Raw genomic sequence first — 16,922 nt, forward strand, 5'->3', positions numbered from 1 at the left:
TTCGATCTCCTCGCATCGTCACCTTAAGGTTGGTCCGTCGAACTTCCCTTCCTTTTCCCCATTCGCTCTCCCTCCCCCCCACCGTCGTCTTTCTCTCCCCTCTCATCCTAAGTGTGCCATTGTCGAGCCTCACCACTAGGCCACTGTTCAAGATGACCATCAACCCGACCTTCCTTGCCCAGCGCACGCGCTCCTGTACGTTTTCCCCTACCTGCCAGGACTCGGTTGTCCCGACCAAGTCCGACCTTTAGAAATTGCCGCGATGTCAATGGCCGGAATCCCGAGCTGACCTTTTCTCGCCTTGTGTAGCTGCCAACTGGGGTGATGCGAAGCACCGTGTCCTCAAGTCTTACAGAGAATGGCTTAGAGCGGTCAGTGATCCTTATACTCGATAATACCTATGCTTCATCACCTATACCCGTTTATCAATGGCCTGGCGTTCCCGGTGTGGTTGTCCGACGACCCTCCGCGTCTACAAACAGACCTTGCGACGGACCAAAGCCCCAGACCTAGATGACTACTATTCTACGAGAAACATTCAGACTAACATGACCCCATTCAATTGCGATAATATAGTCCCCCGAGATTCAGACTATGTACTCTCTGAACCTCCCCGTCTCCGCTATCCGTACGAAGATCCGCCAGGAATTCGAGAAGCACCGCTACGTCAACCAGCTGAACGTTGTTGATGTGCTGTTGTACCAGAGCCACGCTGAGTTCCAGGTGAGTGATGAGAATTGGGTAGCCTAGCGATGCTCAATTGCTGCCATTGATACAATATACATCAACCAATTGAGTTATCACATATTATGGTATGGTAATGTGTACTGACCAACATCAATAGGAAACCCTCAACTACTGGAAGCAGCTGTCGCATGTCATGAAGTACTTCCGCCCAGAGGAGGACCCCGGTGCTCGGCTACCTCCCAACTTCATCTCGGGCTTCTTGGAAGGCCGCAATTGAAATTGTGAAATTATTATCACCCACCATCATCTCTTATTTATCTCCTTTATACTCCTGGTATCTCTTAGCATTGAAAGTTCTCTGACGGCTGCGAACGCTGATAGAGTGTGTGTGAGTGTTATGTAAATATTGTCTGACTACATGATGTTTTTCGGTTGTTGATTCATTAAGAGGTTGCTTGTGTAGTAAGCATGTAGACTGTATTTGAATGGCTTGCGGTCCGTATGAGAAAGATACTACTGTAGGCTTTTAGACTACTACTAGTAGTAGTACTTGATACGAACAGGCGACGAATACATTTATACAGGGCTAACAGCCAGCAAATGTCAACAGAGCCCAAACCACATGACCAACCCACATATCTATGAGCATATATTAGTACTGTAGCAGATGCTATGATATCCCTCACTCAATCCACCCCCTCAAAACCACAGCATCTTACCCAGCCAACCAACCAATACACCACATCTAGCCACCCCCAAAGAATAACGAAAAATAAAAAGAAGGAAAAGGTATAACTTTTCTACACACACAACGCCATCAATCCCATCAAATAATAAAACATAAAACAGCACACAGTTCAAAGCCAAAACCACCCAGGAAAGTCTATAATATGTATAAGAGAAAAAGTATATGCCTAAGCCTCCATGCGATCCGCCTGCGCAGCATTAAAGTCATCCCGAGCAGTGGTGAACTTATCCGTGACGACATCACAGAGGTCCATTAGAGTGTCGAGACCTTTTTCGAGGGCTTCGACGGCGGTGGTTGTTTCTGTCAATGGCAGTCAGCATCAGTTATCTTCATTCTATCTTCAACCTTATGGGAGGTAAGGGAGTAAACTAACCATAAGTCTGAATCCGAAGATTCATCTTTGTCTCGGAAGGATGGGGGATAGTGTAACCGCAGAATTCGACTTCGGGGCTATACCCAAGGAAATCACCCCGTTAGCAAAAATTCAACATAGCAGTGTTATTGAAAAGGTGTGTGTACGCACTTCTTCATAATCGCATATCGCAGCGCATTACCCAGAGTGTGACCCTCTCCCTCGAATTGGAACGAAGCTGCAGTGTCGGACGAGCCGGGCAACTATCCCATTCAAAAGATATTAGCATGCGGTCGGGTAGTTATTCATTCACGTCCACAGTGTATGAAGTGTATACGTACAACAACAATGCGCTTCTCTTCCAGCTCGAGGACGTCGGTCTGCTCTTCCTGGGGCGCGGAGGCGTCCAGCATGGACTGGTCTTGTTCTTCGGAGTGGACGGAGGCGGGCATATTGATTGGAGTTGTATGTAGGTTTAAGGTACTGATCCTGCGGATCTGGTTAGCGCATTGTCTGGTATATTGTCGTTCGTTCGAGGTATATACTGAGGGGGTAGGTGGTGGTGGTGGTGGTGGTGGTGATTCTTGAGGGGGGAGCGGAGGAGAGAAGTACTTAGTGGCGTAACACGCGAGTCGCGAATGCGGGACAATTTAGAGGGATAGATTCCAGAGGATAGTATATCTCCAGCTAAATGCGAACAGGAAATCAAATGAGTCGTATGCGTCAAGTTTCGCAAATAACCAAGTGCTTAATTGCTCATGAGGAGAAAAATGCGAAAAACGGTTTATCGATATCTCACCGCCTTCGGAGGAGGAGGGCATATCCTTACCGCCTGCCATATTTTTATTTGATGTATTGCTGCTGCTGCGATGTATGTTTGCCTTTGATTGGATCTATTGAAATCTACATCTTCACGGGTGCTACTGACTATCTACTCATGAATGACCTGTCTTTTGTAAAGAGTTGCAAGCCAACTAGCCGTCTGTAGCAGAAGCTAACGCACAGCATATCCCATTCAAGCGCTCTGCATGACTTATATCCAACGGCAGGATACGTACATACATATACGCCGTCCACTGCGTGAACGAACGCTCTTCTCGGCCATGTGCGACACTGGGTACGAGGTAGTATCTAGTTAGCTTCTAGTTATCGTCAGGTTACTTCAAATCGTCTGCATAAATATAGCAATCTGGGTTGTGTCAAACATCGGGCACACGGTATGATCTACCACTATGCATACCCTTGTGCAACTGTGGCTGGATTTTATTCCTCCCCCCCTTCTTCTTCTTCACTCCGTCGCTTGTCTCTTTTTTTTCCTTTGCAGAATTGAGTTTTGCTTGCATAGCAGCTAGGTACAGAGTAGTGCCGGTGCGGTGCTACTGTGGTTTTTCTCCGGATGGATGGATGATGAATGGATACTGCAGGTTACCAACCGAGTAGGCGACTATTTGATTAATCCTTACTGGAGATGGGTCTTATGTCGCTGGACATACAGTAGTAGTGTTATTAGATCGGTCTTATTTCTGAATGACTTGATTTGTGTTGGTACGGAGATAGAATGCTCCGGAGAGCTGGGTTCAACTGGCTAGTATCGTTGAGTTCTATAAATATGCATGCCATGGGGCAGTTGAGTGCAATTAATGTCCGCGTCTGGGAATATTTTAGTGCAACGCTGTCACCTACAGAAACTCAACTACTAAAGTGATAGTAGTAGTACCATCGGGGATACGGTGTAATTGTTCTTAATATTCTCCAATCAATAGTCTATTTCGTTAGTACATAAGGAGTAATACGTTAATCCTCCGTAGTAGCCAAGTAAATACTAAATAATCTACGCGACCGGGACAAGGCTACATACATGCTAAACACACACACTGATAAACGTCTCCTAGTTTAATTGCTACTATTATTGACAATGGCTTATTATTGCGATCGACCAGATGGAATATCGCTTGCCTTTGGGGAGACTGAGAGGGGGGGAGGGGATGGTGCACGCCCACTCTTTTTCTTTTCTCCTTCCCACATGGAAGAACCAATATTAGCAACAGGGGGCCGTGCAGAGGCAACGCCGTTGAGACTAGACTCGGGCTTGAGGAAGGCTTAACACGGGGTGCTCATAATATTAATATTAATACTGTTATTATAATTGCCATCTGGCAATTTAAATCAATCTATCTATCAATCTGTCAACAGTCAACACCGACCGTGTGTTTATGACACACAGTTTGATAATAATGTGACGATGCAACCGTTCAGATTTCGGGGAGTATCTAATCATACTTGGATATTAAACTATTGCCTTGGCGGAGTAGATAGCTGGGTTCGCTACTGCAGGTATGGAGCTTCGGTTGTTAGGTAGTACGTAGATAGATTGTTGTGTTGATAGTATAGTACTATGTTCGGATTCGGACTCGGAGATGATTGTTAGTTATTGTGGATGATGTCGTGATAGATGAGTGACGAAATGGATGGCGCGTACGGGAAGTTCTTGATTTGGTGTTGATTAGAAGATTGGATACTTTTGTTTGCCGAAGGTCCATTTACTTCATCGCTAATAGTAGGAGTGTCTACTCCGTACTAAGTACTCCATAGTTGGAGACATCTATCGGCGGGATGTTGTACTGTGTATCACAGTATATTGAGGATGGAGTACTACCGGGTCGGTTAATCCTCGAACAATCCCTTCCTTGCACATGAAGTAGTGTTCAATAATACTAAACGCTCATTTCGCATATGCAGGGCAAGGCAGGGTACATAGAGGAACCCCCGTGTGTAGTACTACGGAAAGATAAATGGGGGTTCTCGTTTCGAGAGACCACACGCGATAATCTATCTCGTACTCTTCCGGTGGGAGAGAAACAATATACATACAGAGTAGTAGTATCCACACCGTGTCCATGATAGATACATAATTAGTATCCACGAACTCGGGATCTCAGCTTGCCGAGCAAGCCACAACGATCAAATACACCGACCCTCCTGGAAATAATAATAAAATCTTTGCAGCAGGTTGAACATGAACATGTTAAGTTGGTAGACCCTTGTGATATGATAATCCATGGTACTAATTCAGCAGGTCAATAATTTCTGGAGACGGCAAGGCCGGACCCATAAACTAGTGGTTCATCAAGACTGGATGGCAAGGCCGTTCCTTAATCTTATTTGCAAGGAGCACACGTGGGCCCGCCAGGCCGAGGTTGGAACTTTGGAACTTATACCAAAGTAGACTAACGAGTTAAAGTAAAAATAGGAGAGGTGGTTTTTATGCGAGCGTGCAGTTTTCAACACATTGCACAATAAAGATTTCACTGTACTTTCATCTGGATAGTTGTAGTAGATATTGCTTGTCAGCGAGATAATTAGCTGGTGTTCCAACTTCCCACTTTTCCACGGTTATTTAGTTAGTACGTACTATCTACTATCTAATAGTAAGCCAGATCTCACTAGTCGTGATCCCCGGGTTAATGAGGCGGTCCCGTTTAATATTAAAATGACTTTACCTCGTGGAGTGGGAAATGAGGGGAGAAGAGATCGGCCCTGATGATTGGCTCTCGCAAACGGGCTTATCCGCAGATGATTTCAAGGACTTAAATAGGAAGGTCTGTAAATTAGGTTCAGTTCATGGAAGTAATCCATAATGTCAACTCCCATTATCGGTACCTTGGTACGAGTTGTTGAGGATAGATAGATACATACTTCTACTAAGCCATCAGCGCATACTGCTGCAAATAAATTTGTCAGATCTACATCCCACCCAGCCGTGTAAGCAGGCTACGCATTGGATCGGAGTACTGTGTAGTGTGTAGTACCTGCAAAGTATCAGCACTGCAACTGTAGCAGGGATTGAAATGCTCGATACAAGATGGAGCCCTCTGCATGCTTTGACTTTTTACTAAAACCTTCATGAGGAGTGACCGAACTCTTTTTCCTATCCACCAGGCTGTCGGGAAGTGGTTCCGCGCGTTAGTTTTGACTTTTGTGAATGTATTGGGAATTGATAATAAGAAGGACGGTGTATACATATTTGGCTAGATCTCTTACCTAGAAGAATGGATGTGGCTTGCTTCTGCTACTGGTGATTGATTGATTGGCTTGAATAGTAGGTCTGTTTTAAAAAGAGCAAGTTAATTAAGTTTGACTCAGCAGAAAAAAAAGTTTGACAGGTCCCATGTTTTGCATTGAGGCCTTGTTTGAGTCAAGCTGCTTGTCTGACTCGAGCAGAAAAGGGCCGGAGGCTTGGGGCTTGGTTGCACGAGGGCTGGGATTCAAACCATCCCCAACAGCTGCTGCTCCTGCTGCTGCTACTGTTACACCGGTACGGCATTTCGGCTATCAAGGTAAGGTTAACTAGTTAACTCACTAAATATCTAACTGTTCAGAATTACTCCGGGTGGCCCTGTCTGTCCATCCTGCACTGCAAATCTGATTGAGACAATAGTGTTGTCGCAGGAAGCGAGCTAATCATCTGAAAGAAAGATATTCTCATTTCCGCCCCCGCCCGTGATCGAAGGGGCGCGGGCTGGGTTGGGAAAGAAAGTCGATCTTTATTGTTCCCAATAGTTCGCTCGCAGGTTCATGTGCTTGATTGAAATTGACCACGCAAGTCGAATGGAAGGCATGGGAAAAATTCTGCCTTACAGTAGTTCGGTGGCTCGGACCCCTGGGATGTCGCAAGGTAAGCAGTGCCGGGCGATCATGTCTAGAATTTTACCTTTCGAGCCGGATGTGTGCGGGTGAGTTGAGCAAGGTAGGAGTAGTAGGCAGGTGTTTATTCTATCCACTTCTCTCTCGACCCTACATACAGTATCTACATACCTTATTACGCTTCTTAGTATGTATCTACAGTTGTACTGTTGCTCCTACTTATCTGGGAGTAGCGACCGAGCAAGGTCAACTGATTTCCGGTGGATTGCTCCGGCTGGGCGCGGGAATCCCGGCCCTGATGGAAGAAGAGGCTGCGATAATAGTAGAAAGAAGCCCGTGTCGGATCATTCTAGTCTTACTCATATTGTAGAAAGTTACTTTAGGTTGGGGGCAGAAATGAGTGAGTGCAGTTCGCAATGTAGTCAGACATGACGATCTGATTATCATGTAATGTGTTATGTGTTATTGTTATTGTTGCTGCTGCTGCTGCTGCTGTTGTTAGAGTAAGATGATAATAATTATCATTATTATTATCCCCTTTCTTATTTCTCCTACCCGAACAGTTGGTCTTCCCAGTATGGAGCATTTGACCACAAAAATCCATCCATTCATGCGACTGTTGGCTCGTCTCGGGCATGTCACAACGCGACACTCTCAACGAGAACGAGGGCCGATCGTCATCGTCGGACTGTGCCGCGGGATGATCGATCGAGGCATCTGTAGAAGACCTGGTTGCCTACCTTGTTTCTTCTTTCTGCTGCTTATCATATCATTAGTTACCAAGGTTAGCAAGGGAAGCCTTACCAAGAATTCATCTACTTCTTTCCACACTAGCGAGCAGAGACTGAGAAAGAGAGAGAGAGAGGAACGTGGGGAAATGTGAGATGTCAACTTTTCGGATTAATTTGTCAAGCCCCCAATAGAGAGAGAGGCTGTTGCTGACTGCAGGCTAGTCTAAGAAGAGAAGAGGAGGAGGGGGGAGAAGGAAAGTGGGCAGGCAAGTCGGAGGAGTGGAAACGAGAAGCGAAACTGTGGTTAGTGAGTTAACAGGATTACTAGTATTATGTCTGACAGAAGAGTGGATTCATGGATCGGGGCAGGGACTATTGTTTCCACCAGTTTGGCGCCGGTGGATTCGGGGATGGTGAGGGACGCTGGTGTCGCAGGTGCGTCGCCACCAGGGGGGATGGAGGAACCAGGCTCTCTTTTCCTTTCCCCCAATTCTATCCACCCTGCGTCGGACGCCGACGATAGTTTGTTGGCACGGGATGGATGGATGGCTGTGTGTCAGTCATCCACTACTTACTGTACCCTCCACTACAGAACAAGGCTGTCATATTCACCACTTTCACTCGAGCAAAAATATAGTATTTAGTAGGAGAGAAAAGAAGGTAGCGATGAGAATGAACATGGAAGAATCATCTTGTGCCATCTGCTACACTCTCAAAACGAGTGCAAAATTCCTAGCAGGTGACTGGCTCGGGAATTCCCAAATGTTCCAGCTGTCTCACAGGCCAGCGGCAGTTCCTGGATCTCCATAGGCCGGATCCCGGATGGGTCGCAGGGAAGAGCCCCTACCTTGTCTTCAGTTGGATGGAACACGATGGTCGGGCCAAGAGACGAACTAAACTGGTTAAGTTGTACCTTTGTCTGGTGCGTGTCTGGTGTGCGTGTGTGTCTGGACTCTTCAAGAGTAATCTTCTGTTCTTTCTTGTTTCTCCCCCCCTCCCCTCCCCTCCTCTACTATCCTCCTAACACATGATAGTATGTTGGCTAAATACGTATAGACAGGGGAGGGAGAAGAAAGATAAAAAAAGAAAGAGATACGGGAGAGTAGGCCAGGGTTTGGTTTTAGAAACATCTAGAGTGAAGACCACAGATACATCTCTTACACCATGGAAGTGAGGATAAAAATCCCAGGTGTCATCTTATCATGCCAGCCCGATGACAAGACACAAGAGAGTACTAGGTAGGAGAAAAAGAAAGAGGTGTGTGGTACTACAGTCCAACCGATGTGAACCCGAGGCGATCAGCAGCAACCGCCAATTGTCACAAAAGTGTCACATCATCGGCGGACAAGCCCTGGGCGGAAACAAACCATGTCTCAGCTGGTGCCAATCAAGTGGGAATTCTGCTCCACTTGGTCTGAGCATTTTCAGGAGATTATTGGGATGGATCCCAGTCTGGTTTTCTATTTTTCTCTTCTTGTCTGTCTGTCTGTCTGTCTTGTGTTTCTTGTACACAAGTAATTCTTCATTATTATTCTTGTTATTTTCTATTTTACTTGTTATAGTATATTCGTATTAGGAGAGATTACTGGGTGTTCATCTTCCTTTCTCAGGTACTCCGTAGATTAGTAGGTATTCTTTCAACCAGCTTGTTGCATGCTCTCTCTTTCTTCTTTCTCCTTCAATGGTTTCGAACTAAGAGTCCCTAATGCTCCTAGCGACCAGGATCTCTTCTGGTTCTTGATATCGTATCCATTATTTTCTTCTTTTTTTAATTAATTAATACTTTCCCATATTTTTCTTTTTCCATTTCTTTTTTACTTTTATTATTATGATAATTCTAGTAAAGTAAGTCCAAGTCTCGTCTTCTTCCCCACATCCATTCATTCAAGGTCTTGGTCGCCTCCATTGCAGCCCAATTAATTCCCACTCCCTCGTTTGATGATGATTATTTCTCCTGCTCGTTTCTCGCCTGTTCTCCGTCCTGGGTTTTAGGTTTCTTTCTTTTCTCTCTTCTATTTTTCCGTGTTTCTCATTTCTTTCTTCCCATTTCCCTTTTTTTCCCTTATTTTTATTTCGCTTATTATCAATCATAATTTCCTGGCTCCAACCCTGCCGCGTGTTCGGATTGAATGGCACGGTCCAACTGATAGCCCTTTCATCGTTCTGGCTACTAGTGCCAACCCTCTTCTGCCACCGTCTCATCGAGATTGAATCGACCTGTTGGATTTCCCTTCGCCCTCCCCGATCCATCCATCCCGCTTCCATACCAGACAACTTTGCCCCATACCGCCCTCCCAACTAATACCTACCTTACTTACTAGTTAGTCCACCTTCTGCTGCTGCTTCTTCTTCTCCATCATCCATACAATTTATCCTCCCTCGCTCGGGTCTGGCTCTTCTCAGCCTTCTTTTTCTTCCTTCCTCTTCCCCTCTTCCTCATTTTTGCCTTTTACTGTTATTTTTGCTTTTTCTACTTTCCCTCTCTCTACCTGTTCTTCCTTCTCTCTACTTCTTATTAGCTTCCTTTTTTCCCCTTCCACATTTCTTCCTTGAATATCATTATTATATCAGCATTATCGTGTTATCCTCAATATTGATTCCCCCCCTCCTTCCATCCTTCCCCTCCTTCTTCTCGGGCCATTTACCTACCTCGCATGGGGGCCAGACCTGTCGAGATCCGCTTCCACCACACTATCGCTTTGTCGCTCTGGATCACCACCACCCCCCCCGGCCTGACCGACCTCTAACCGTTGTCACACTGCCGCCGGCCAGCCTTAGCTAACCGCCTCCCTCAAGTATCTGACCACTCCCCGTCGTTGTCACCTCCCACCACCTGTTTGACGACTTTTTCCTGGGGTGCCACATTGAACGTTGATCTCTTCCTCCTTCTCCCCCTCCGTCCTCCGTGCCTTTCCGTTGTTCGGGCTGGATCCGTCGGTCTCTTGAAAGCTGCTTCCGCCCCCATTCCAGAGCTCAACCTCGACCTCGCCTCCCCCGAAGACCAATATTAGCCGCCTCCGCTACCGAGCTCTCAAATCCGCGCGCGCTTTCATCCGATCTCGCCCTACCACCCCCATAATTCCAGCGCTTGTTAGAGAAAGCTTGATACTCCACCTGCTCCAGGCTGTGAGACGTTGGGTGGCACAGTTCTTAGCACCGTACAGGAACACGTTATATAGTCGGTGGCTGTGTGAGACAGCTCCCGAGGGGGAATTTTTCTTTTCTTTTCCTCTTTCGCCAGCTTATATCGGTTTGACGGCTGCACCGTCCCTTTGATTCGACTGCTTCCTCTGGTCAGCCGTGTGCTTTCGCCAAGGAGTTTCCCGCTCCTTTGTGTCCTGTCGAATTCGTCACCCTTCGTTGTCATTATGTCGACCGCGGTTGCGCCTGCCCAGGCTGCTCCGCTCACGTCTCCGCGTATGACCCGCGATATCAGTCCGAAAAATTGCCCAACACTGGCGCCTGCATCTTCAGGTAACCAGACGAGTACCACGCCGCCGCGCCCATCCGGTGTCTCTCGGGATGTGTCGTCGGCCAAAAGCTCGCCTGCAGGAAAGAAACCGACCTCCCCTTCGTAAGTATCCTACCCGATAGTCGCTGGCTGAATCGCCGTTGCAGATTGCTGACCTTTCAGCAGATCACAGGCCGGATCCACTGCGAGTCGAGTTATCGTGAAAAAGGAACCTCCGTCCTCCCCGGCAATGCAGTCTCATACTAGACCTCGCCCTCGCAGATTAGACCTTTCCAGTAGCCTTCCGACTTCGGGGGGCTTGTCCGCCCGGCCTCCTGGCGGCCCTATGACTGCGAGAGAGGGTGTCAACATGCAAGAGGTCGGGATCGCTTGTCTGTCCCCGGGTTTTCAAACACATGACCCTGTGATGAGGGAGCAGCTGCAGCGGAGCTTATCGGTTCGGGATCAGCAGCGCTCAATAATCGAATCGCGTTTACAGAAGTCCGCCAAGGATGACGGGCCCGATGGAATCAAGCCATCTGAATCATTCGGCCTTCCCCGGGTCGGTGCATCGAAGAGAAGACCCCCGCCTGGCCTCTCCATCGTGCCTCCTTCCGCAGCCCAATTTGCCAGTGAACGTGTCATCCAATCTGCGCCATTGAATCAGACCTTCACGGGCCGAAACGAAGCGCAGCCCTTAACCCGTCATGTTGTTAACCAAAGCCCAACTTTGGGGTCCACATCTCACATCCATCACCTTCCTGCTACGCAAACAACCAACCGCTTGCCCCCGCTGTCTGACGTCTTTGGAAATGAGGCGTTGGGCCGCGATCGCGAGGCAAACCGGGGACTATATTACCCCAGCGCGACAGCTGCCAACCCGCCTCAATCGAACAATCTTCCCCCAATTCCCTCCCCTCGCATCTCCCGGGATGCCGCTCAACCGCCCAAGCGCCCCAGGGAGTACCGTTCCGCCGAGGAAGCTGTCCAGGAATTGTCAGGTGGGCGCGAGGAGCTTCTGCCGCGCATTGTACATTACGGCGGTCACCAACCCCCGACTCCACCATCTCCCCGTGTGGCTAACGGACCACCAAAGTCTGGAGTGCCTCACTCGGATGCTACGCCCATGACGAACGCGCACCCCCCGCAGCCGTCATTGTACCCATCCGAGGGTACTGCTCGGCGCCGCTCGAGAAACGAGTACGAACATGAGCACGGCAGCCCGCCCTTGGGCCACGGCCCCGACCCACATTATCGCCCTAACCCAGCCTTGGCCTCTGGTGCAAGTGCCACCTATGGCCCATTTGGGGCTGGGAGAGACTCGCCCGAGACCCAGCGCAGAAAGAAGGAAGAATTCCTTAGTCTCTGCGCACGTGCCTGGGACTTATTCCATTCTTAATCCATGACCAATTGCTTAGGGTCTCCCTACGCAATTTGATTTGGCCCGTCGCTATGAATGCACTCTCAAATACCGCCAATCTTCCCTCATGCGCTGTTCGGTGTGGTCAGGACTTGAGAAAATATGGACAGGCACGACCCAGCAGAAGGTGCTTATTTGGGAGCAATCACCCACGGCTGAACTGCGGGCCCACAAAAACAGCAGATTTAACGTGTGGAGGGAGTGTGTCTGAAGAATAGTATTTATTCTAGACATGATGCATATGCCAAACTACACGACTACCTATATGAACCGCATGAACAGTCGCTCTTTGAAAAGAACGGAAGGGTGGATCCCGTCCCTTCAATCTCATCCCTTTTACCCTTTTTGCATCTTATACCATGTTAGGCCAGACGCCTTCATTGTTTGCCATTGATTCCAGTGTTTATTTCTATTCGATCATCATTCAATCTCTTCTCTTTTATTGCCCTTTTTCTCCGAAGTTCTCCTCGAGGGGAGCTTGCTTTGTTCTGGACATGAGGCGTTATTTTGTTATGGGTTTAAAATCATGTTCTTCGAAGAATCATGTCTATATTGTTTCGAGGACCTCAGATTTCGGTGATCCTTGCGTCATTGACTTATGGCTTGTTGCGATACCATTTGATTGTTTGCTTGTGTTTACGCGTCTGATTATCTTGGTACAGCAATAGTTATTGGATGTTGGTTGTTCGCCATCTGGCAGTGATAATATGTTCTTCATTTCTTTTACTCTGACTAAGCTGCAAGTACGCCTGGAAGGAATAGGTCGGTTTTGGATAATGATTAGTAATACGGTGTCTATATACACACTCCCGGTCTGTCGGCGTGGAAGTCATATCCTGAAAAGAATTTTGTAGAGAATATATGCCTATGCAGTTGTGAACTATATACAATATAATGAGCCAGGCATCAGGATCAGACAAGCTCCAGCACCTATGCAACTCGGCGGCGTTTCCAGCCACCACCACCTCCACCGCCACTCGGCGCATCGTCGCCAGCCAAGGCTCTCCGCTCCATGGGCATCTCCTTTCTCTCCTTGGCTGCAGTCTTCTTGCGCTTCCTTTCGAGTGCCTTGGTGCGGTCCTTGGAGTTCATATTCTCGTACTTCTTGAGCAGCACCTGCTTCTTCAGGTCCGACTTCTTCAAGAAGTACGGGTTGCTCTTCTTTCCTTCCCGGATGAGCTGCTTCTCCTTCTTCTTATGCTCCGCTAAGACCTCCTTCTCGCGTTTCCTGTTCTCCATCGCTCGAAGACGGTCTTGAGTCGACCGAATCGTACGCTTCAGAGCTTCTTTCTGTTCCTGGTTCTTTGTCTTGGCATATTGGTCCTTCAACTGCTTCAGCTCATCCCGGCGATACTCGTCCAAGAATGCGTATGCGTTGCTCGCTGCCTGAGGGTTTCCGCGGCCACCCTGGCTCAAGACAGTCGGGTCAAAGCGGGGGTCTCGCGACTTGGGCACACTCGGCGGCTCAATGATTGTCCGTTTGCGGGAGACGGCATGTTTGGAGGATTGTACGGCCGGCGCATGTTTGGAGGAACGGGAATGCTTTTCAGAGTCCTTGTTTTTCGACAGCGCTTGACGTTTCTGTTCGCGCGCCTCTTGAATCCGCGCCCGAATGTCGTCTAAGGGGGAAGGAGCGGCAGGGTCCTCTTCTGTCTTGGAGGCCTTGGATGACCGCTTCGATTTGGGGCCTATGGATGCTTGTGCTTTCGCCAATGCGCCGAATGAGATGCTGCTTAGTGAGGCTTGAACGTCGTCTTGGGGATCGTCGCTGTCGTCTTCGTCATCTTCGTCGTCCTCCTCGTCATCATCCATATCTTCCGGGTCGCCTTGAGACTGCGAAATAGTCAGCATGTTGTGACGTCTATCCAAAGAATAGGGAACCAACCACATCGTCATCGTCGTCTTCGTCTAGGGAACCATCACTGCCACTCTCTGAGCCCGACTCGTCAGAGCGGAGATCGTCGCTAGCCTGCTCCGAGCCAGACTGGTCAGAATAGAGCTCCTCATCATCCTGAGCGACAGCTCGCACGCGGCGGTTCAATAGGTCTGAAATAGCCATATTGCAGTTCTTGGATGGGGGATGTATAACCGTATTTAGTTCATGCAAGGTGAGATGAAAACCCAAGCTGGCCGGGCGGTGAGATCGGCGGCCGAAAAAAAAATGAGGCCGTTCTGCCGTTCCTGGAAGGCGGCGATCAGGGCGTCTCCACCTTGATTGGCCAGATCCCCCGATAAGTAGGTCACTTTTTCTGCCTCCGCATATCTTCTATCTTTCTTTTATCGTTGGCTGCTCTCATCCTCTTCACTCTCCCTCCTGCGTCGCGGCGGATTCCTACTTCGGTCGCTCATCTTCCAGGAATCTTCCATTCATGTTGCGAGTACGCCAATGCTGCAGATTCCCTCTTTTCCCTTTGATTGCTATAAAGCCCCACCCCGCCCCGATAGTCCCCTCTCCTGATCGCAAGTTTCATAGTGGGGTGTCCTTCAAGGTGTGTGCTATTGGACTAGAATAATCGGATATCTGTATTGCTAACACCATTGAATAGGTTGCTCTGGGAACAACCAGCGCTCATTATACACCTGTTACTTTCCGCACATGCTATCATAAATCCTCGAATTTACCCCAGTTCTCTGTCCGCAACAACCGGTCCATTGAGTCCGACATGGATTCAACAAACGCATCGGCATTCGACGCCTCCAGTATGGACAGTCGCGTTTGCCATGATGGTTCCAATTCTTCTGTGGTGGGAGATGAAAAGCCTGCCTGGAGACCGTATAAAGACCGCTGGGCTCGTCAGAAAATGAGGAATACCAAGCGCAACGGCACAGAGGATTCCGGCACGACGGCTCCAGGAAATGCTCCCCCATCTGCTCGTCCGCGGCAAAAGCTACCACGACGGAGCAAACAGTTAGCCGAAAAGAACATTCGGGAAGAGATGCAATCACAAGCATCACAGTCTGCCAATACAGCGTCCTATGCACCAGGTCATCCATCCCAGAACAGCTTTGGGGCATTTGACAACTTCAATCTGGCACCTATGTTTCTCCCGTTCCAGAACGGCACGGCTGCGTCGAACGAAACTTTCCCAGGGTTTCAGCAGCCTTTCTGGCAGCTCCCATTGGAGCAACAGCAACAGCTTCTTCAAGCTCCTTTGGGTGAGCCCACTAATCCTTCTTTCGGTTTCCCTCCGTTGAATGACATGAGTGCGTTCCCTGGTGGATTGCCTCCCATGTTTCCGCCTGCCTTCATGAACTTTGCGCCAACGAATCCATTGATGACAATGCCGCCATTCGGGCCCATGGCATTCCCAGCAGCTGGCTCTGCTGGAGTCAATACCCGCAACATGTCCAGTCAGGTTCCATCGCCACGCCCGGGGTCTTCATCCAAGGCACGCGCTAGTCCTCGCCCTCGTTCCAAGAAGTTCGAGTCTCCGACACCACCTAAAAGAGCTCTTCCAACACCGGCATACATTGAGCAGTCATCGAAACCAGCCAAACGGAATTCCTGGAAACAGCCTTTACTAGTCATCTTGGACTTGAACGGCACGCTCGTCCATCGGCCTGACCGGTACATGCCGCCTCGATTCAAGCGAAGAGCGGGACTAGACATCTTTATACAGACATTGATGCAGAAATACAAAGTCATGATATGGTCGAGTGCCCGTCCCCCCACCGTCGACGGCATTTGCCGCCAACTCTTCATCAATGACAGCCGGACGCAAATCGTCGCCGAATGGCACCGCGAACACTTCAACCTCACACCACAGCAATACGATGCCAAAATCCAGGTCTACAAAACCCTCAGTACCGTCTGGGCTGACGAAAAGGTCCAAGCATCATACCCCAGCCCTGAAAGCCTAGGCCAGTCCGTACCTGCAACCTTCCAAAAGACCCGATGGGATCAAACCAACACCATCTTAATCGATGACACCCGCCTCAAAGCAAGCAGCGAACCAAGCAATCTCCTCGAAATCCCCACCTTCGATGGACACTCCGGCGCAGAAGATGCCGCCACATTAACAAAGGTCCTCCAAATGCTCGAGGAGCTATCATTACACGACGACGTCAGCCAAGTCCTCCACAAATGGTACAATTCGATCCCCAAAACTGGCAACTTGTGCCTCGACATCAAGCTCCAAGAAGACGCCGAAGCCCAACAACAACCTGAAATCACCCAACAACCCCAACCCCAACCCAAACCCAACGACGTTCCCCTCACCCCAGCTGAAATCGCCGAGGCACGCAAACAACGCCGCAAAGCCCGCAAGCGCGAAAAGACCGCCGAGAAAGCCAGGGCCCGTCAGATTCAGAAGCAAGAAGATCGTCTTGCCGCTAAAGCGAAAAAGCAACCACCACCTCCTCCTACATCTATCCCAGTGGCCGCCGCCGTCTCTTCTACCGTCGATGAAACGAATACCGTCACACCACATACATACCCTTCCTCATTTCCTCCTCCCTCCCCATCATCGCCTTCATCTGACTCATCACCGGGTGGCACTGCCATACCATCGGGACTTGATCTAAATGAAAACGCCAGTAATACTTTGCGTGACGGTGATGCAAGTGATCGTTCGCCATCACCTGCCGCTTCGACCCAGTCTGAGAACTATCTCTTGGATCGGTTGGAGGAGTCGTTGAAGACTTGATTGGGGTTCCTTTTCATGTTGTTTTTCTTCATTATCTGTCTGCAATTGATATCATATTCTGTATTGTGGGAGGTGGGTATTCCACATGATATGTGAATGGTGCATGCATCCACTCATGGCATGAGTCAGGAACAATCTCCAGAGAAAGAGCAAAGGGGCTGGCTGGGCTGGGACCAGCTGGGTTACTGTATGGTATGCACATAGTTTTGTATCACGAAGGGGGTTACTATGAATGAAGTACAT

General features: G+C 48.9%; 5 protein-coding genes across 5 annotated transcripts; 3 read left to right on the forward strand and 2 right to left on the reverse strand.

Moving 5' to 3' along the window:
* Positions 1–36: 36 nt before the first annotated feature.
* On the forward strand, positions 37–1,183 carry BO88DRAFT_407051 (putative NADH-ubiquinone oxidoreductase B14 subunit). The gene is made up of 4 exons (XM_025707322.1): positions 37–195; positions 310–371; positions 577–723; positions 845–1,183. Exons 1-4 carry the CDS (start codon positions 153–155, stop codon positions 962–964), a joined length of 372 nt encoding a protein of 123 aa, XP_025559908.1. The 5' UTR covers positions 37–152; the 3' UTR covers positions 965–1,183.
* On the reverse strand, positions 1,183–2,538 carry BO88DRAFT_407054 (DNA-directed RNA polymerase core subunit RPC19). The gene is made up of 5 exons (XM_025707323.1): positions 2,333–2,538; positions 2,129–2,276; positions 1,959–2,050; positions 1,809–1,885; positions 1,183–1,735 (listed from the first exon to the last, which is right to left on the reverse strand). The coding sequence occupies exons 2-5, from the start codon at positions 2,237–2,239 to the stop codon at positions 1,602–1,604; spliced, it is 414 nt and encodes a 137-aa protein (XP_025559909.1). The 5' UTR covers positions 2,240–2,276; positions 2,333–2,538; the 3' UTR covers positions 1,183–1,601.
* Positions 2,539–10,110: 7,572 nt separating this feature from the next.
* On the forward strand, positions 10,111–12,109 carry BO88DRAFT_124344 (uncharacterized protein). Its single transcript, XM_025701350.1, has 3 exons — positions 10,111–10,736; positions 10,800–11,656; positions 11,710–12,109. The coding sequence occupies exons 1-3, from the start codon at positions 10,531–10,533 to the stop codon at positions 11,823–11,825; spliced, it is 1,179 nt and encodes a 392-aa protein (XP_025559910.1). The 5' UTR covers positions 10,111–10,530; the 3' UTR covers positions 11,826–12,109.
* A 682-nt stretch (positions 12,110–12,791) lies between these two features.
* On the reverse strand, positions 12,792–14,170 carry rrp36 (putative pre-rRNA processing protein). Its single transcript, XM_025704189.1, has 2 exons — positions 13,919–14,170; positions 12,792–13,866 (listed from the first exon to the last, which is right to left on the reverse strand). The coding sequence occupies exons 1-2, from the start codon at positions 14,090–14,092 to the stop codon at positions 12,964–12,966; spliced, it is 1,077 nt and encodes a 358-aa protein (XP_025559911.1). The 5' UTR covers positions 14,093–14,170; the 3' UTR covers positions 12,792–12,963.
* A 664-nt stretch (positions 14,171–14,834) lies between these two features.
* BO88DRAFT_346825 (NIF domain protein) lies at positions 14,835–16,679 on the forward strand (the record flags this gene model as incomplete). The annotated part of the gene is made up of 1 exon (XM_025703355.1): positions 14,835–16,679. One exon carries the CDS (start codon positions 14,835–14,837, stop codon positions 16,677–16,679), a length of 1,845 nt encoding a protein of 614 aa, XP_025559912.1.
* Between the last annotated feature and the right edge of the window lie 243 nt (positions 16,680–16,922).

The sequence above is a fragment of the Aspergillus vadensis genome (assembly GCF_003184925.1).
Source record: "Aspergillus vadensis CBS 113365 unplaced genomic scaffold BO88scaffold_22, whole genome shotgun sequence".
Taxonomy (NCBI): Eukaryota; Fungi; Ascomycota; class Eurotiomycetes; order Eurotiales; family Aspergillaceae; genus Aspergillus; species Aspergillus vadensis.